Here is a 20,224-nt window from a genome sequence, read left to right as displayed (position 1 = left end):
AGCGTTTGCCCCATCCCGGGAGGCGCTCAAGACCGGGTTGGATGGGGCCCTGGGCAGCCTGAGCTGGTGGGGGGCAGCCCTGCCCACGGCAGGGGTTGAGGGCGGCGTGGGCTGCGAGGTCCGTCCAACCCAAACCATTCTGCGGTTCTGAGCTTTTATTTGCCTTCTGGTTTCTTGATTCTGACGCCGGCAACCTCATGGCACACACCAAAATGCTGCGGTTTCTTTCATTCCTCCCCTCTCCCTTTGCACTGCCTGTGCCAGCAGTGCCAATAGAAAACGCTCCGATCCCTGCTGTGACTTTACCCCGCGTTTTGAACACTTAGGTCCTGAGCTTTGCTATGCAGTCACAACGATCCCTTCTCCCTTAAAATAGAGTCAGGGTCTCAGCGTGACGGTTGTGCTGCACAGCTTACTGCTTCCCATCTTGTCACCAGCAGATGGGGGCTGCCGCTCGGGCTCACCTTTTCCTAGTTGCCTTCCACCTTCACAATCCCCACTATGACGATACATGAACTGAACAAGGAAACGCTTCGATCCTCTTTGTTCTGTGCAGGCTTGTCATGCAAATGCCATTGCCTGCGGTGGAAAAGCACACACCAGCATTGGGTGTAGATGGGGTAATTACAGTGGGACACTACATCTGCGCATGCTGATGTTTGTCAGTTCTGCTGTAACAGCCATTTAGCAGGGACAAAAATAGAAAGGGAATACTCCCCAGGAAGTGAATTGCATGAGTTGGGTGGCTGCAGCCTTAGCACCACCACGGGAAAGCACCCGGGCAATGGTTATTCCAATCAGCATACATGCAAAATGAAGATGTGCAACCCCATCATGGTGCATTTGTATCCATGGTGAGCCGCTCCGAATTAGCACAGCTGCCATCATCATCATGCAGGATGCTCATATATTTTAAATATATTCTAGCTTGCCCTTTTTAGTTCCTTAAAGAATTTAGTCTTCCTTTAAGATCTTTCTATCTTCTTCTACAAACCACATGCTAAAAGCACAAGCCAAGCAGCCACAAAAGAGAATCTTTTTTTTTTTTTTTTTTTTCCTCTTTTTTTTGTTAAAATGTAGGCACCTTCCTGTTCCATTCCTCTAGCATCACTGACACCTGCTGGCTGTTACACTTCCCAGGACTGATAAACGCGTGGCTTTTTAGTTTCCTTTGTTAGTTCTGCGTGCTTTGTTTTCCCAGCAGAGCAGCTGGGTTATTGTATAAGCAATTCACATCAATACTGGGAGCTGTCCAAATATAACATGCCATCAGGCTTTGGCAAGTAAATATATATACATACCATACACTCAAAAGAGCCAAAAAAAAAAAAAAAAAAAAAAAAAAAAAAAAGAGGCTCTGGAGGATGTATCTGTGCACATGGGAGTCGAGAGGTAGAGCTCTGCTGCAGCCATCCTCAGGGATGGTTGGAGGTGAGCCAGCTCTGATCTGGAAGCTGTGTTATCACAGCATGCCCTGCCTGCTGGTGAGAATTTTTAGCTCTGGCACAGGGCCACGATAGTATGATTACACAGTTTCCAGACTGGTAATTTTTACCACATCTATCTTGGAACAAAGGTAGTGAAAAACACCAGAAAAAGGGATCAGCAGATGACACCAGTGTCAGCAAGGCCTTTTTCTTAACTGGATCAGGTCAGTGCCGAAGTGCTAAAGGCTACTTACAAAGAAAATCTATAAGTGGAACATGGTTGAGTCCCCTATATAAAGACAGGAGTTGCTGCGATTGCAGGAGACATTTAAGAATGTGGCATTTGTTTGAACCCTGAGAGTTGCCTATCGATTCAGAATTAGATCAAGTCATTCTTGTTGGTAGGACACTACTCTGACACTTGTGAGGGCTTTCCAGAGGGATGAGGAGTGAAACTCCGACATCACTTCATGTTTTTGAGGAAAGATCTGGGAAAAAAAGCAAGCATAGCAACAGGGGTGTCTATTGCAGTAAAACTTACTGGATGAAGTCTCAGGCAAAGCTACTACTTATAGGGATCACTGACCCTCTAATTAGGATGGAGAATCCCTGGTGAGGGATCCAGACAAGTTATATCATACTTTAGCCATTTACTCACGGAAGAATGATCAAGAATGCAGACAATACAGAATTTAAAAATATATATCAAGTAGTGTTATTAAAAATGGAATCTATAAGGCAAGATATAGACAACCTAACAAGACAAAGGAGAACATTTATTACGAGGATCTTATCTTGAAGAATTTATTCTACTTCCACAAGGAAAAAGCGTAGTTTCTTTTATTACTTTAATTTTATTTGTACTCTTCTTTAATTGACCAGGGGGTTGGGTAGAAGTGCAAGACATGGCTACAGAAACAATTTCAGAGGAGCAGACAGATTAAACCAGGCAGATAGGCTATTGAGGGGCTTCATTTCTCTGTGCTTGCAGTCTTGGTTGCTGAAAATCAATCATATGAGGAGGGAGTGCTATGGCATTTTTAAATAGAAAAGAAATATCAGAACAGTTACAAATAGAAAGCACACCAGAATAGGGAGCCTACACTAAAGCAATTGCCTTGCTAGTCATGAGTAAGAAGGTGAGGTATGAACTTATGTGAGCTGATGGGAATGAGAAGGCAGCAAAGTACCTCAATAATTTCATTCTTCTCTGTTGAATTCATTCTGAGTTGCCAGATTAGAACTTCAGATGTTATGGAAAAAAAAAAAGAAAAAAAGAAAAAAAGAAAAAAAAAAAAGAAAAGAAAAGGATTGTGCTGCTTTATCTTTAGATCATTATAAGCTGCACATGAAGAGAGAAGCTAGGATTTGGAAGTATTATTTGTTTGTTTGCTTAGTTGGTTTGATTTGTCTGTTTATGTCCTTAAATAAACAAAATCCACTTGCAGGAAAACAAAACAAAACAAAAATAATAATATTGACGTTGCTTTGTTAACAGTGACCCTAAGATATGTTTTACTTTATGAATGCTAACTGCTTTCTTTGTAGCAATAGTAATGCTGACGGTGATAAAAGCCTTGGGGAAAGACATTAGCAGTGATTCCTACGTGGAATAGCAGTGACATATATATGTTCCAATTGCACTTTAGTAGAAAGAAAAACCTGAAAGAAAAGCTTTGAAATTTTCCCATTGTGCTTTGTGCTTCAAAATTAGAAGTAAGGTCAGAGGAAGGCAAAGTATAAATACAATACAGCATTCTTCCTTGGCCGCTTTGCAGGAGAAAACTGAAGGGTTAATTTTAGCCAAGACTAAAAGAAGTCCAGCCAGTATTTCCAGAACAGCTTTCCTGTGACCATTTCTTTCCTAATCATCTGTCTTTCAGAGCATCCTGATATTAATTGCAATTGAAGGTGGCAGTTGTGGCCTACCAGGGTGGCTAGGAAGGTCATTCATTTGTTTTTCTGGCTTCCTTATGAGCTCAAAAAGAGGTTATCTTTATTTGGCGTGCAAACAGACTAAGCAGCTTTTATTTTGCCTGTAAAGGGCTTAAAACAGATGTGCAGAGAGGAGTTGCCATTCTGCGAAAGATTTTGACATTTCAAAATCTGGCTTCATTCTGAATTGGAGGGGAAATAAACTCCACAGTAAATTCCACTTCATCCACCCTTTGCTTCCAGAACCTAAGAAAACATTCTGCTCGGAGTATTTTGAATTCTTTAAGTGTCTGATAGCACTTATAGCAGAATAATAAAAAGACCTGAAAGGTATATTCTAAAACAAGAGTTTCCTTTTAGATATTATTTTAATTCTTTAATCCCACAATTTTACTCTGAAGACAACCTACTTTATATTTCAATTTCAGGAGGAATATAACTGATCTTTCTGACAACTCCAGGTTAAATTTTGTTAGTATGTGGTACTGACCATATCAGTCTGTGTCTTTAGCTTGCATAAAGAAAAAGATGTTAATGTTTTTTTTTTTTTTTTTTTTTAATGAAATAATGAAGTATTTCCCCACAGTTTAATTTCTGTTCTTTAGATACCTCTCAAAAGACATAATCTCATCCTCACAGGACAGCTTCTAGCTATAGAAAATTTGAAAGCATGCATCACACATTTAACTGAGGTCAAACTTAGTGATTCCAACTTACAGATACTCACGATACCTGCCATTTTGAAGCTCAAAGTAAATTTAGATATTATAAAGAAAGTTCTTGGCTGTTCTCCAAGCAAAGTGAACTGTTCCTCCCTCAGACCCTTTCCTCCTTCAGGACTTTGAAACAAGCTACCCAGCAAGAAGTTAGCAATAATGAAGGGGATATATGTGATAGCTTGTCATTTCTTTCTGTGTCTGTCCCAGCTGTCCCCTTGGCCACGTGAACTTTGAAGCTAAAACATCCGGTTATTTTTGTCATTGAGCTGAACTGGAATCACCTCTGTATACATGCCAAAAATACTCTCCCTTACTGCTCTGCGCCATGGTGTCTGCTTACAATTAATGTGTCATTCATAGTCTTTAGTAAGTGTTTTTATAGTTAGAGACATCGCCTTATTGTAGATAAAGGCATCTAGCCTACCTTAGTTGAAAGAAGGGAGGTAAGCATCATCAAGACTGATAAAAGAGGAAATGCTGATGCTTTGAAGAAGTGTACTCAGATCAAATTCTGCAGGAGGCAAGCAGTTGTAGCAGTAGTTTGCATACTCTGCAGCTACTTATTAACAGGGCAGCCATTATGCAAATCAGACTTCTCTTGTCAAATGCTGGTGTTCTGCTCATGAAAGAAAACTAACCACATAGTTTTGAGTTAAATGTATAGCTGTGTAAATCTCTGCCAGCTAACAAAATGTAATTTCAGCATTCTTAAATATTTCAGACAGAGAGCACTCTCAAAGTAATGACTGAGTGCTAACTGAGGAGCTCGAGGGGTTCCTATTAGCTAAGAACAGGATGTATTTAACAATAGCTCTCTTCCTTTTTCATCTTTACAAAAATGACAAGGAGACACATGCTAAAAAGTGACACAACTCAATACTGGCTCTTTTGATTTCTACTTACGAGAACAACAAAATGACCAGTAAACGTGGCTTATCTTTGTACAGAGATCCTGTTTTTCTCCTGGTCTGGGTGGAAGAACTTTGACCTAGATGACAAGGTGACCTCCACCACACTTTCCAACCAGTTATCCCTCCTTTTGCTGCCTGCCCCAGGCACCTCACCACCCCTGCCCAGCACTCAGTTTGCTGCTTTTCACCCCACCTAACCTCGCATGACATCTCTTGTGAAACCTCAGCCATTAAGTTACAACACAATGTGACAGCAAGGTAGTATGCTGCCCCACACCATCACATGGTGACTGTGGTTAAAAGGGAGCTCTGGAGACCCTTTGGTCCACTCCCTGCTCAAGCAGCATTCTGTGTCACTGGCAGGCCCCTAATCCTTGCCTGTAAGCACTATGAAGCAGGCATAAGTGCTGCCACAGAGAAGCAAAGTATCCTTGCTTTTAGCAAGGCAACCTGCCCACAACATCTGCAAGCAGGCATGAGCTATGACGAAGTGACCAGTAACTCCCTTAGTGACCAGTAACTCCTTTAATGACTAGTAACTTCCTTAGCCAGGAAAGGTTTCTAGAATATTTACCTACAGAATAACAAAGGATTGCTTTGCACTGAGGTAAATAAAATAATTTTATGAGAATGATTGATCTAGCATACTGCAGCTCACATAGTGAAATGTCCAAGTGGAGTTGATAATGAGTAGTGTCACCCAGGTTTGCATCCTGGGACCAGTATTCTTTGATATGTTTATCTGTGACGTAGACAGTGGGACTGAGTGTACCCTCAGTGAGTATGTGGACAGCACCAAGCTGAGTAGTGCATTTGATACAAAGCAGGAAGGTGTGCCATCCAGAGGGACCTTGATACACTCAAAAGGTGGGCCCATGTGAACCTAATGAGGTCCAGCAAGGCCAGGTGCAAGATGTTGCAGCTGGGTCAGCGCAATGCAAGATGTGTGTACACACTGGGACAGTAATTCCTTGAGATCAGCCCTGCTGAAAGAGGCTTAGGGGTCCTGGTGGATGAAAAACATAACATGAGACAGAAGCATGTTCTTGCAGCATGGACATCCAATGGTTGGATCACAAGAGGGCTGCATCACAAGAGGGGTGGCCAGCAGGGTGAAGGAGGGGATTGTCTTTATCTGCTCTGCCCTCATCAGGCCCCATCTGGAGTACTGTGTCCAGGCCTGGGACCCCAGCACAAGAAGAATGTGGAGTTGTTGGAGGGGGTCCAAAGGTGGGCACAAAGATGCTCAGAGGGCTGGAGCACCTGTCCTCTGGAGACAGGCTGAGGGAACTGGGCTTGAGCAGCCTGGAGAAGAAAAAGCTCCAGGGAGACTTCATTGTAGTCTTCCAGTACTTGGAGGGAACATTTAAGCAAAAAGAGGGAGTGACTTTTTACTTTGGTACACTGGTAGACAGTGATGGGACAAGGGAGAGTGTCTTTAAACTTAGACGAGGAAGATTTAGATTAGATGCTGGGGGAAATCTTTCACTGAGAGGGTGGTGAGGCGCTGGCACAGCTGCCCAGAGAAGCTGTGGTGCCCCATCCCTGGAGGCATTCAAGGCCAGGTTGGATGGGGCCCTGGGCAGCCTGAGTTGAGGGGGTAGGGAGGTGCAGCCCTGCCCACGGCAGGGGTTGGGGTGGGTGGGCTGTGAGGTCCCTTCCAACTCAAACCATCTTTTCATTCTGTTATTCTCTGATCTTCTGATTCTCTGATTTTATGATTTTATGAAAATGGGACGTGTAAAATGCTGAGTAAGTCTCTTCCATACAGCTAGTATTACTGCGGGGCGGGGCCGTGCCCTCAGTACCCGGGACAGCAGGCGCGCCTCCGCCGGCCATAACGGTAACGCAAGGCGCGTGCCCGGTTGCCATCGTGACGGCTGCGACGCGGTGGCAGCAGCATGTCGGACCTGAGCGATGAGGAGGCTGAGGAGGAGGCCGAGGCTTATTTGGGGGTTCGGCGGGGAGCGGGGCCTCTGGGGAGGGCGGGGAAGGGAAGAGTGACGTTACTGCTTATGGGGGCTTTGATACTGTAGGCCCCGTGGGGAGATCACAGAGTACTACATCAGTGGGTGTGATAGATGCAGAGGGGGGGCTGAGCTATTTTGGCTGGGACCTATTTTCTTCACAAGTAATCCACTCTTCCCACCAATGAGTCAAGAAGGGAGGAAGGGCTCAGTGTGCTGGGATCTGAGGGGAGAGCCTCTGCAGAAGCAGCTCATGCTGGCCAGGCCCTCCTGCATGCTCTGCTTGGAGCAAAGCTGGAGCACCTCTGAGCAAATGTGGCTTCCTTTAATTAGGTTGGATTCAAGCAGGTCTATCACTCTTAAACAATTTTTCTAATTGCATTCGATTAGGAGTATGATGGTGAGCGCAATTCTGAAGGTGAACGGCATGGACATGGGAAAGCAGAGCTGCCCAATGGTGATATGTACGAGGGTGAATATGAGCACAGTCTTAGAAACGGGCAGGTGAGACAGTGACCAGACTGTGTGCTTGAGTTTCTGCAATTCTGTGAGTCTCAGCACTGTACTGAAATACTGAGAACTGACAAGTCTTTTATCTACACCAAATATGTTTTAGGGGACCTACAGATTTAAAACTGGTGCCTGCTACATTGGAGAATATCTTCAAAATAAAAAGCATGGCCATGGTACTTTTTATTATCCAGATGGATCAAAATATGAAGGTAAATACTGAACACAGTTGCAAAGATTTCTGTAATTGAAAAGACATGTTTCTCCAACTCCTAGAATGCAAGAAGATAGCAAAGTGAAGATTATTTTAAAAAGATAAATTTGCTATAAAACATTTTCCTGTTATTCCTTTTTTACTAGGAGTTCTGAGAACAGTTTTATTTATTTATTTATTTAGGGGATTTACTTGGAATACTGTGAGAAGTGTGGAATTTAGTAGCAATTTGTTCTAGATGTGTCCTTATTTCAAGTGAGGTATTACAAGTGCTGAGAAATGCCAAGCATCGCGTCTAATCCGGTACAATCTTGATAGAAGAGAGTATAATCTCTTATATCTAATCATCTTTATGATGATTAGGATTGCTGTGTTCAGTACAGAATCATATAATTATTTGAGATGGAAGGGTCCCTTAAAGGTCATGTAGTCCCCTGCAATGAAAAGGGAAACCTACAGCTACATCAGGTTGCTCAGAGTCCTGTCCAGCCTAACACTGAATGTGTCCAGAGATGGGGCATCCAGCACCTCTCTAAGCAGACTGTTCCAGTGCCTCATCACTCTCATTGTAAAAAATGTCTTCCTTATATACAGTCTAAATCTCTCATTTTGTAGTTTGAAACAATTTACCCTCATCCTGTCATAACAGACCCTACTAAAGAGTCTCTCTCTCGCTCTATTTCCCTTCTTCTAGAAGAATACCTAAAACTTTCTGAATATCAGTTAGGCTTCAAGGAACAGTCTTTGTCCCTTATAACTGTTGCTTAAGAAGTAACAACTGAGGCAAAAAATAAAAAAATAAAAAAAAATGAAGGCAGTGGAGGTGAATGAGCAGGGAACCTGCAAAGACAGATAACAGAACTTGGAAATTCTGTGTATGGTGAAGCCTTACCTTGGTAAAAAAGAGCAAAGAAGATAGTATCTGAATAGAGGAAGAAAACCATCTCAAGTGAGAACATTAGAACTTTCTTTGCCTCTGATGTAGAATTCGTTCATACACTTATACTCAGATCAGAAGATGGAAAGTTATTGGATAGTCCTGCATATGGAGCTACTATCTACCCTGTTGCATCTAATGATGGCTGTCAGAGTTCTCATCTATTTGTCAGATGTATAATAAATCATCCTTTTCTTTGCCAGAGTATCAGTACTTCTTTGATATAATCTGTTTTGATATTAACAGTGACATACTTAAACACCGATAGGCAAATCAGATGTGCTTAGAGTTTAATTGACAAATGTTTCCCATTCACTTGAGATTTTTTGTGTTCAGTGGGAGAGAGCAGGATTTGTTTGTTTTAGAAGTCAGTCATAATGGTGTTGTAGTTTTCTTTTCCTTCTCTAATGAGGTGTATTCGGTGTATTCCCCACTCAGCTAAATTAATGAATGATGATTTTACAAACTGACCACTGCACCACACAACTAAATATACCACATCTCACTAAGTTATTGATATGTTCTCATTAAAGGAAGCTGGGTAGATGATCAGAAACATGGCTATGGAGAATATACATACGCAAATGGAGACACCTATGCTGGAGAATGGTTTAACGACAATAGGTTTGTTTCATTCTTATGATGATGTTTGAAGTCATTCTCTGTAGCATCACAGTATGATGGCTATTTCAAAGTGTGGCTGACTGCAGCAAATTAAGTGTTACTGGATGGCATTTGCAATTTAGCCCAACTTCAGCCATTTCAGCCACTTAAAAAATACAGTTTTAATACCTTAAGTATAACAGCATCCTATGTTCTTCATATTCCATAAAATAAAACATTTTTTCTTCTCCCTAGGCATGGACAAGGTACATACATCTATAAAGAGACTGGATCCATGTATGTTGGTGGATGGGTAAATGGAATACAAGAAGGAGAAGCAGAGCTTATCCACCTAAATCACAGATATAGGGGCAAGTTTTTGAATGGAATTGTAAGTGTGTTAGAAAATGCTCAATTAATTTGAGCAGCTAGCATAAAACTTTCTTAAATACGATCTATTTGCACTTAAAATGACAAGCTAGATCCTGTTCTTGTGTAGAATTTCTTGTACCATAAATGTAGCAGATGAAACTGAATTGATCCGCAAGGCAGAAAGCCAAGTGTCTGTAACTTTGCTTTCAAACAGTATTACAGAATCACAGAATGGTTAAGGTTGGAAGAGGCCCATAGAGATCATTTACTCCAAATCTCTGATCAAGCTGGGACACCCAGAGTAGGTTGCCCAGTACTGTGTCCAGACACATTTTGAAGATCTCCAAGGAGGGAGATTTTACAGCCTTTCTGGAAACCTCTGCCAATGCTCCATTATCTTCACAGCACAGAAGTCCTTCTTGGTGTTCCAATGGAACCTCTGTTGCTCAATTTTGTACACACTGACTCTTGTTCTGGCACTATGCACCACTGAAGAGAGCATCACTCCATCCTCTTTGCATCCTCCCTTCAGAAAATTATAGACACTGATGGGATTCCCCCTGAGCTTCCTCTTCCTCAGGCTGAACAGTCCCACCTCTCAGCCACTTTGTGGCCCTCTGTTAGACTTACACCTGCATGTCCATGTCTCTCTAGTACAGTATTGTTATTGACTAATGTATGAATTTTGTAGTAAAGCACATTTTACATTTACATGTGTAGAATTTCCTAACTTTATAGTTCTACTGACTTCTTTGCATCTCCTTGTGCAGCCTGTAGGTCGTGGGAAATATATCTTTGACATTGGATGTGAACAGCATGGTGAATACATACAGTCAGAGGAGGTAAAAGAAATGTTGAGTGGTGTACGGCGTATCAAATAATTCAGTTAACTACTGTTGATTATCACATAAAATACTTTAACATCAGTACATATGGGGTATCCTAGATCTAACCAGTCAAAAAAGGGTGCAAACTTGTGGTTTCTTCAATACTAAATAAGGTTTCATTCTGCTTTTTAAATTTGTCTTCTCCACTGTGTAAGCTTAGGATTAGACAACTATATGGTGTGATTTTTGCCCTGCTTGCAGACAGGAATGCTTTCTTCTTAAACTTCAGAAGAATCAGGACTTGCCCAAAATATTTTAGGTTTATGTGGTTTTAAACTACACAAGAACATAGATATTTGTCTGTAAATTTAACTCGTGTTCCACTTTGTTCTGAGCACCAGAAAACAAAGAAAATATTTATAATTGTATTTCTGAATTGCTTGATGCTACATCTGCAAAAGGTAACCTGTAAAAGGTTCTTGTTTTGGAAACATGTCCCATCATTTTCCTGGTCCTGTAAGAAGCTTAATTTTCCTAGCTACTAATTGTAGAAGCAGCTGGGATGAGGGCTCCTTCTTAATTCTCCTTCACTCATGAACTTTTCTAAGTCTTTCTGATTAATATGATACAAAATAGCTATCACAGAAAGAAATGTATCTTAATACTTTGATTCCAAGAAAATATTCCACATTGTACCTGAGTTTTATACCTCTGATGTCCAACACATTAATTCCCATTACATGCTCTTTAAAAATTCTCTAATACAATATTTGTTTCATGATATAATTTCACTAAGTTTCAACTTTCTTCTATTGTATGCATTTTACCTTTTCCAAAATTTACTTTTTTATTTTTCTGTCTCTCTACAATGGATCTGTAATTTTTTATCAATGGTATTTGGCTATTATCTTAAAAAACAGAACAATATTCCTTTGAGAGAAACGATGCTTGAATAGGTCCCTCTCAGCTACTCTGTTCAAGGGAGAGACAAAATTTTATCTTTAAGAAAGAAAACTGGCAAGCATAGATCAGCAATATTGGTCAGCCATCTTCAACAAGGTTCAAAGCATAGTTTTCTTGCAAGATTTGCTGTTGAATTTCCTCTTCTTGTCAGTTCTTTAAAAGGCTGTCATGTTGCCATTTGAGCCCAGGTAAAGAGCTTTTAATGCACAAAATCATTTTAGCTATAAGATACTATATATATATATATATATACTATACTTATAAGAAGAGATCCTGGATGTTGAGAGTTGTCTTTTAGGATAAAGGGAGGAAAGAAGAAGAAGAGGAGGACCCCTCTTTACTTGCTGCACCAAAGTGGAAAGCGACAGAAATCACTAAATTAATACACTGGATGCCCAATGTGGAAAAGGAACCTTCTCCCAGTGAAGGCCCCCCAGCAGCAGCAGCAGCAGCAGAGACAGCAGCAGCAGATGAAGCAGTGGAAGAAACAGCAGCAGATGAAAAAGACAAAATGCAAACAAATGCAGGTTTGTTCTGTTGGACATCTAGAAACCCTTTGTTTTGACTATCCTGTGAAACCATGTTTTTCATATTTAATTACTGTGAGAGGGATTTTTTTTCTTACATTTTTTACCTTGCACTTAATATTGGGGATTTCTAGGCCTATTTGTAAATGTGACAGTATATATACACATCTGTTCTATCTCACATAGCATAAGGTACAACTACCTTGGGAAGCCTGTGAATCATTTTAGTCTATGTCATCACCTCTTATATAAACTTGATTATAAATTGTTGCAAAAATATGTATGGGTTTTCTCATGTGAGTAAAGTCTGAAGAGTTCAGTCAGTTATTAGTTGTGGCATGAAAACAATGACTGAGTGCAAATTTGTAAAAATAAATTTTCCTCAAAATTTCTAATTTCTCATATTTCAGTCATTGACGAATCTGCTGAACACAGGGATGATATGCCTTCTCTTCATAAAGTATCCAGTGAAGTTTTCAGCCCAGCAAAGGATGCAGAAGTAGAAGATGAGGAAACAAGGGAAGAAGAAAATGAAGAAGGAGAAGAGTACCAAGGTGAGGAATGATGGAGATGTGCTTGTTCTTCCATGTTCAATCAGGTTTGGAAATGATGCATGTCAACTGGCTGCTACTGGGAGGCCCATTATCGGGCTAAAGAAAACATAGGAACTCTACCTTTTGTCACAGGATAGAGCTCCTCTAAAGCTGTAAACTGGTTTTGAGTAGTCAAATTCATATATTTAACAGTACAAATCAGTAATACTGCAGTGCAGCATTACCTGTGCAATACAGAGCTGACAGTACTTGAAGAGCTGAATTTAAAAGTGATCACATTTGCAAACTTCCTTTTGTAAAAAACATGAGAGTAGACTGGGGAATTCAGGTATTTTTGAGCACACAATTTTTTTATCATGAATAGAACTGTATGTTCTTATCCTCCCAAGTTAAATAAGTCTTAGGTATTGTTACACATTATGATTTGGAGACACAAAGGCTAGTATCTCATTGATTGTTCTTAAAAGGCAAAGAGCTTTGAAATTTGGATGCTCAGGTTTTCTTCCAGGCAGTTCGGAATCCCGTTTTTATAAAAAAATTACAAAAAGGCAACATAAAAGGAAGCATCTGTGTTTACCCATACATAACTTATAAGCCTCCATTCAACTGTGTTTTTTTCATTTGTTAAATGTTAACATTTACAAACTTCTGATGTAGGAAAACATTGAATAATTTTCTCCATCTGTGGTCTACGCATTTTATAATATATCAAAGCAAAGCACTATCTAAAGTGATCAGAAAGACTGTAAAAGAACCTTGAGAATTGCATAGAGGTATAACATAAACATTAAGGGCAGGTCTTGGAATTCTGTTAATTTATTTGATCTCATTTTTCACTCATCACCTCTGAATGTAATCTCTTGCTTCAGCACAGACTAGCCAACGAGATGATCAGGTGTATACGACTGACATCCTACAGGATCCCTCAGCTGATCCAGCAGAAATCAAAGCAGGCTTCCTGCATAGCTCTGCTTTGGACTTGGCAAGAGTTCATTGAGCTTGATTTGTCTCAAAGTCTGCTGGACTCAAAAAATTTTTCATTGAACTTGATTCTAACAGATTTTCTGGCCTACTACAGTAAAGTAGACCTGGTATCCTCATTGTTTTTTTTAATTAGTGTTAGTATTATTTTTTTAAGGGCAGCTTTCTATGAAACTCCTCTAAATAGGAGATGTTCTTTAGCTATTCCTGAGTTACATATGGACTGGCGGTCAGTGTGTGTGTGTGTACAGAGTCTGTCTGACAGCTAAGAAACAATTTATGTCAGTTAAGTTCAAAAATTGGCAGCAAAGGGCAGTAGAAAGGAGGGCTGCGGAAGACAGCATGATTCTGGAATTATGCTTTAAGTTACTAGAATTGGTTTCCAGTATTTTGTTATAAAATTCATTTCAGTTTTCTGTTTATTTTTTTTAAACTTTGCCTCCACAGGAACTGCTAGCTTAGAAGATGAGGAGGAATCAGAGGAAGCAGAGTAACTGGATACAACTAAAGACAAATATAGGCAGAAAAGGAAATTGCAGAGTAAATCATTAGTTAAGGTAAACCTACAATATTTTTATTCGTATCTTCGTTATTTTTTGAATAAACATTTTTGTCACTGTTCTGTCTGGAATATACCTCTCCAGAACTTTTACAATCCCAGAGTGTGCCATCTCAAGACCACTTAATTCCATAGCGGCAGGCAGTTGTTGAATTCAGTATTGGATAATTTTGGATCTATAAAGTTGAGTCCTCACACATTCATGGAATCAAAGTTTTGAAACACTTGGCATGATAGTTCTAAGGCAGAACATATATGCATCCAATAACTGACTGGACCACTTGTGCCTGTAGTAATTAGGTTTCTCTTGGTGATCTATGTTAATTTCTTCACAGGAAGATAGATGATTTTTAAACCTGATGAATACATCAGTATTGCCCAAAACTTCAGAATGTCATATTCACCTTGGGAGTTAGTTAACATGCTCGAATATGGTAAGAATCTCTTACGTTGGAAGTTAACTCAAGAACTCCAGGTTTGTCTGTATCTACTATCACTGGACAACCAAGTATAGGGCCACATTACTTACTTACTGTAAGCTGTTATCACTGTTCTCCAAGATACCAAGCTTAAATCTCTCCTTACCTGATTTGCAAACCTGTTGGCAGAGATGCTGTTATTCCACTTTGTTAAAGGCTTCTGTATTTCCTTTTTCCTCCAAAACTGACCCACGGTGATGAAAGTTGAAGCACTACCTTTAGCAACGGCCATATTATCAGCTGTTAATCTGCAGGATCGCATCCTTTCCTACTTGGCCTCTTCCAATTGAGGATGAAGGAAATATCCTGTGGGTTCCTGTGTCCTTTGCCAGAATCCTGTAGTTACTCTTATTTTGCTCCATGTCTCCCTCAGTAGTGTAATTTATATTCACACCAGTGAGCAAACAAGGAGGTAATGGTCATTGGACAGGATGAGTTTCAGCCATGCTTCTACAATACCCACAGTCTGGTTACTTGTCCAGCAGCAAACCTCCCACGACAGCATATCTGGTACACAGACAGGTGTTCCTATCCCCTACAGGAGAGAACCTACAGCTGCTAACGCTTGCTGCTTCTTTTTAGTGTTCATGCTTCATATGGGGCTAGTTAGCTTGGAAGCCTCCCTTTACATCCTCTCTTCCCCTCCCATGGCTACTGGGCCTCAATACCAACTCTCTACATCCAGGTGTGAGCAAGAATGGTGGAACATTTCTCCTGCTGCCAGAAGTTATGAACTTTAACAAACTCCCTCAGGGGAGAATCCTTCCAACACTCCATCCAGTGAAGCCCCTAGCTATCCCCTCAATCTCACAAGTCAGGCTTTTGCTTCTACAGAGACCCTGCTGATACCTCATTTGCCCTCCTTACTGATGTACAGTCTCCATACCTCCTACAGGTCTTTTATGCAACCATGCAACATCTAAATCACTACACAGAGCCTCACCAAGAGACATCAACTCAGACTGTGGATACAACATCCCCCTGCCCAATCCAGGTCTAGACTGACACTACTGATATGCCAAGGATATGTACTTTCTCTTTTGGTGGCAGAAGTCAGGCCCAGCAGCTCATAAGCACAGTCCCACACTGACTGGAGGAAAGTTTCTGTCTTCACTCAGCACCCAAACAGTACCTCCTCCTCAGCCCCCAAAAAACAAATCAAACAACTAAAAAAAAAACAAAAAAAAACAACCAACAAACAAACAAACAAAAAACAAACAAAAAATCCACCACCACACACACACACAAACACACAAAAAAACGAAAACAAAACAACAAAAAACTCCAACCATCAATCCCTAATGAGCTGGAACCTGTCAATCAGAAGAGAGCTACCAGGAGATTTCAGCTGAAAAAGGCCTCCAGAAGCTACCAGAATTGAATCAAATGCATTCTATAAATAGTAAGTTAAAAGTAAAGAGCAAGGTAGAGCTGCACAAAATATTGTGAAATCAGTATTTGCTACAGGTATATATTTTCCACTTCTTCAGGTGCGGAAAAAAAAAAAAAAAAAAGCTGCTCTGAAACATTGTTTTCCTGATAATATATAAACAAAACCTTAATCATTAAGAGATGCATCTGTTTAATTGACTTTCTTATACTTCTGAGAATATTGTTATGAATGTTGCTGCCCTGCAGCAGTTTGCTTTCGAAGTAAGGTAACTGGTTTAGGCCTGATTAGAGTAAGAGATGTTGAGCTGGCATTGCTGAAACAGGACTTGAATTTTTTTTATTCATAAATTTTAGTTTGGGGGAGAATAAGGGAAAACTTTTAACAAGTTCTTTTTCTCTACAACTCAACAACTCCAGCAAAGATATGCCAAGAAGTTTAAGCTAGTGATAAATATGGATTAAGAGAAAATGGGGGCAGTGAGGTGAGTCACACGAAATAAATAGAGTTTATTACTTCTTCCTGAAATGTTTCTCCTATCAGAAATGTCATAGTGAGAAATTTCCCATGCAAACTTTTCCCCAATGTCTTTTTTATTTTTTTTTTTTGGCAGTTTCTTCTCACATAATTGTGACTTCAGTAAGCATTTTTAGAGGTGATTGTCTTTTCCTCTTTTGGCTTTCTTTGGTGAAGAGAAGTGCTGTGGTATTACAATAGCTTGATCAAAGCATACTTGGCTTAGTAATTTTTTATTTTTAATAAAAACTTACAAGTCATTAGTTTACCAGCTGTTTACTTACTATATTTTACTGTAAATTTGAGAAACATCAACATAATGTATTTCCCAGTTCAATTCAATTTAAAGGTAATCTTCAGTTCAAGAAGAATTAATTCTTGAAGGATTTAGGAAATTACCTTTTCCCCTTCAGCACCCAGTGCTGTACTCTTTATTAGTACATTAGTGACCTCCAGTGGCAAAGCTGCGAAAAGTGCAAACTGTCTAGAATACTGCTAAGAACATCCGGAAGCCTCTATGGGTTAGGAAGGGCTTCTGAGAAGATGCTAACTGATGCTATTATTAACTAGAGGGAAAAAATGTCAGCATTGTTCTGAGAGTGTTTATCCATGTGTGGCATGGACACAAATATCTCTGTGCAAATCACTACTAAGTCATGTGGGCAGGTGAAGAGTGAAACTACAGCAAAGAAGATGGTGTTTTGTTCTGTGTGATCATAAAACCTCATTTCTTAAATACATCTAGCTTGCTATTTTTTTCAAAAAGACTGATGCTCCAGAAAGCTTCTTTTGAGTAGGTTGGTACTTTTAATGAGTTGGTACTGCTAATAGGTTATACTTCGTGTTTTATATTGCATTGTATTATTTATTCAGTGTTCAAGCCCACAGGTAACAAGAGAAACCTAGCAGACACCTGAGAAACAATGTTTTAGTAACTAAAAAGTTAGGGTAAAATGAGCTCCGAAAGACAGAAATAAAGTCATTATATTTTAAATTTATTCTGTCAAAATTGCATTTGCATAAACAAATTTGCAACGTAAATCCCTGCTGTGGATTAGAAAATATTTGTATGCTAGCAGCATCTCTATTTACTTTTCCCCTCCAGCGAAATATGAGCACCAATGTGCTTCAGATTTAAGTTCTTGTTCTCCAAACGGTTAATTACACAAGTAGTTCCATTAAGGAGGCACCTTCGGGTTAGTTGGGTTGAATGTTTTTTATAATCATGCTCCTATTTTTATTTTTTGTGAGAGGTAGGAGATGCTGCATCCTGAGTTTCCTTACCAAGAGTAAAGGAAACTCAGGAAGATACCAGCTGGAGGTTTTGCACAGGTTTTCTCCATGGGAGTATGCAAAGGCCGTGTCTACACAGGTATTCAGCACTGACTTTGTGCTGTAAGACATTCCTAAGAACTACACCAGATTTGGGGAAATGTTGCCACAGAAGTACCAGTCTTGTTTTCCAAACCCATCAGCCTCAGGACAGTAAAATTCTCATGTGCTCCTTCTTTTAGAAGTCCACAATATCTTTCCCCTCCAACTGAAAAGAGCATGGAGAAATAGCCACTAAGTTATTTATTTAATCTGAGAGCTTCTCATGGTAGTACAAAATGGTGTAGGATGGACCCATAAGTCATCCATAGGGCCCGACCTCTAAGATAAGCACCCATGAACCTACCAGTTATCTTTGCTCCCAGGCTCCCAGAGTGTGCTCCTATGTTGCCCTCTAGAGACTAGGGCAACCTGGTCTTTACCACAGCTTTTAAATGCTTTCTCAATTTGTCATCTGAACTGGCCTGTTGCTTAACTGGGGTCACAGATTTGAAGGTTTGTGTTAAATAGCAAACCTATCAAATGAATGCAAATGACAATATTGATGGTTGATTCCCTTTTGGGAAGTACAGAAGCTTAAGTAAGAAGAGTGGGAATATCAAAAGCAGATTGGCAGGATCTGAAAGAGATCTGAAAACATCAATTTCAGCAATCATGGCCTTGCAGATGGGTTAGTGGGTTTACTAGCGTATGCTGTTCCAATCTTAAAGGCCCCTACTAAGCCAAACCATTCTGTGATTCTATGATTCTGTGAATTGCAGAAATGGAAGAGAACAGGTGAATGGACAATTGCTGCTGCCAGAAGATGCTGAAGCTACTTTTGAACACAGCAGATTACTGGGAATTTGCTTCCCAAGCAAAGTCCTGTGCTCGGGGAAAGAGTGAGGCTGCAAGACCCACCGGGAGTTTCCTCCAAAAGACATGGAGGAAACAATAAGAACTGCGAATCCAAGACTAGTTATCAGCTGCTCAAGCTTCACACAATAATTGCTTTGATGTTATGACTAAAAGCCAGAATATTGATATAGACACTAAACACAGTCCTAAACCGGATGTTAGAGTCAATTGGCTTCTACAGACCCTCTGTGAGAGGTATCAGATCTCCACAAAAAGCTGGACTGTAAAATTTGATGATTCACTAACTCCTTCATATGCACCAGAGAACAGTATGCTGTTTGTTCAAAACTTTTATGCTGTTCTCAAATCCAAAGAGGCACGAACATTTTAATTTTTAATCATCCATTTAAAAAAAAAACAAAAAAAACCCACTAAAAGATCAAGGGCAGATCCACCAAAAACTGCTGCATACCATCTTCGCAAAAATTACCCTTACACTTCAGAATATTTCAGTAATAAATACTCCAAGACAATCAAAAATCTACCTCACAGCTTTAATCAATGCTTGATGACTTAAAATGTTGCAAAGGGAACAGAAATACCTACTGTTCTGAGTCAACAGATTTTCACATTTGCTTTGAGCAAATATCAGTGCTGGCAAAGGGCTTCAGAAAAATCAGGACAGACAGCACAGATCTGCTCTTCTGTTTTTCAGAAGAACTGGACTCAAGTGTCTCTTCAAGTTGTGTGCTTAAAATCGTGATTAAATGATGAATTTCTTTGTTACTGTCTTTTCAAAAAGTATGGGTGGAGTGACTAATCTAGTGTTCCTCATTCTTGTTAAAAAAAAAACAAACAGTAAGTGTCGCTTCCCTCCTCCCCCATCCTTCAATTCCACCTGAAGCTCCTATGTAGGCATGTAAGGCTGAGGTTTTCTTTTCCCACAAGGTGTCACCAGAGATTAACTTCACTGTACGTCTTTAACAAAAGAATTTACATATTCAGTTTTTTAGATATAAACAAAACATTCAGATCTTCTGTGTGCTACTAGAATTATCTGTTAAAGTACACAACTTTGTAATGAAACAGATCCAGCTAAAGAAAATTACAATAGGATAATATCTAATTTTGAAGCTGCATGAAAAAATCAAGAATCTGTGGGATTTTCCATTTCTTTTGCTTACTACAAATCAAATCAAATCAAATCAAATCAAATCAAAGCTTTACCTGTGTTCAGCAATTTATTTCATACGATGAACACATCCCATCAGGAATTCTGTCTCTCTTCTAAGCATCAGTTTTTACAACTAAAAATCCTTGTAGATTCTTAGATTGTAGGTTGTAGAAGAAAGATATAATTGCAGCTCTGATCCTACAAAATGTTTTTTGGAGCTGAGTCTATGCTCGTATGGGGTTCTACGAAAGCCCAAAAAGGGGACCTTATGAGTAAAAGAGCTTGTCCTTGCCCTTTCATTGAGCCTCGGATACAATTGCCACTTCTGCTGCCTGTTCAGTTAATTTGGATGGTTGAAATAAAGTCTGTATAAGCTAAAACAAAACTTTGCAACAAAACTTTTCTCCTCTTGAGCTCAGCGGTGCAGTATGAGGTTTAGAAAACACCACAAGAAAAATATTTAAGTCCCTAAACCCTCTTTCCTACATGC

The 20,224-nt window shown here is 39.9% G+C and overlaps 1 protein-coding gene across 5 annotated transcripts; it reads left to right on the top strand.

Moving 5' to 3' along the window:
- The first annotated feature begins 6,801 nt into the window (after nt 1-6,801).
- Nucleotides 6,802-20,119, top strand: RSPH1 (radial spoke head component 1). 5 transcript variants are annotated; one of them, XR_014879662.1, is made up of 11 exons: nt 6,802-6,947; nt 7,350-7,463; nt 7,576-7,681; nt 9,154-9,244; nt 9,479-9,614; nt 10,366-10,437; nt 11,684-11,912; nt 12,323-12,466; nt 13,895-14,004; nt 14,342-14,440; nt 15,381-15,734. XR_014879662.1 is itself a non-coding variant. In XM_010724427.4 (9 exons), exons 1-9 carry the CDS (start codon nt 6,894-6,896, stop codon nt 13,939-13,941), a joined length of 993 nt encoding a protein of 330 aa, XP_010722729.2. In that variant the 5' UTR covers nt 6,802-6,893; the 3' UTR covers nt 13,942-14,078. The 5 variants fall into 5 exon arrangements, 1 of the variants encoding a protein (XP_010722729.2); XR_002120545.3 differs by lacking the exons at nt 14,342-14,440; nt 15,381-15,734 and adding an exon at nt 18,485-20,119; XR_014879661.1 differs by lacking the exon at nt 14,342-14,440.
- The last annotated feature ends 105 nt before the right edge of the window (nt 20,120-20,224 follow it).

Source organism: Meleagris gallopavo, chromosome 1, assembly GCF_905368555.1.
Source record: "Meleagris gallopavo chromosome 1, MGAL_WU_HG_1.1, whole genome shotgun sequence".
Lineage (NCBI taxonomy): Eukaryota > Metazoa > Chordata > Aves > Galliformes > Phasianidae > Meleagris > Meleagris gallopavo.
The sequence above is the reverse complement of the archived record's forward strand: the minus strand, read 5'-3'. Positions and strand labels throughout refer to the sequence as shown.

Excerpts from the sequence above, each read along its gene's own strand:
- RSPH1 (XM_010724427.4), top strand. The coding sequence starts at position 6,894 with ATGTCGGACCTGAGCGATGAGGAGGCTGAGGAGGAGGCCGAGGCTTAT. Across the intron at positions 7,464-7,575 it reads ACAGTCTTAGAAACGGGCAG|GGGACCTACAGATTTAAAAC; the intron begins GTGAGACAGTGA and ends AATATGTTTTAG. Across the intron at positions 9,245-9,478 it reads GAATGGTTTAACGACAATAG|GCATGGACAAGGTACATACA; the intron begins GTTTGTTTCATT and ends TCTTCTCCCTAG.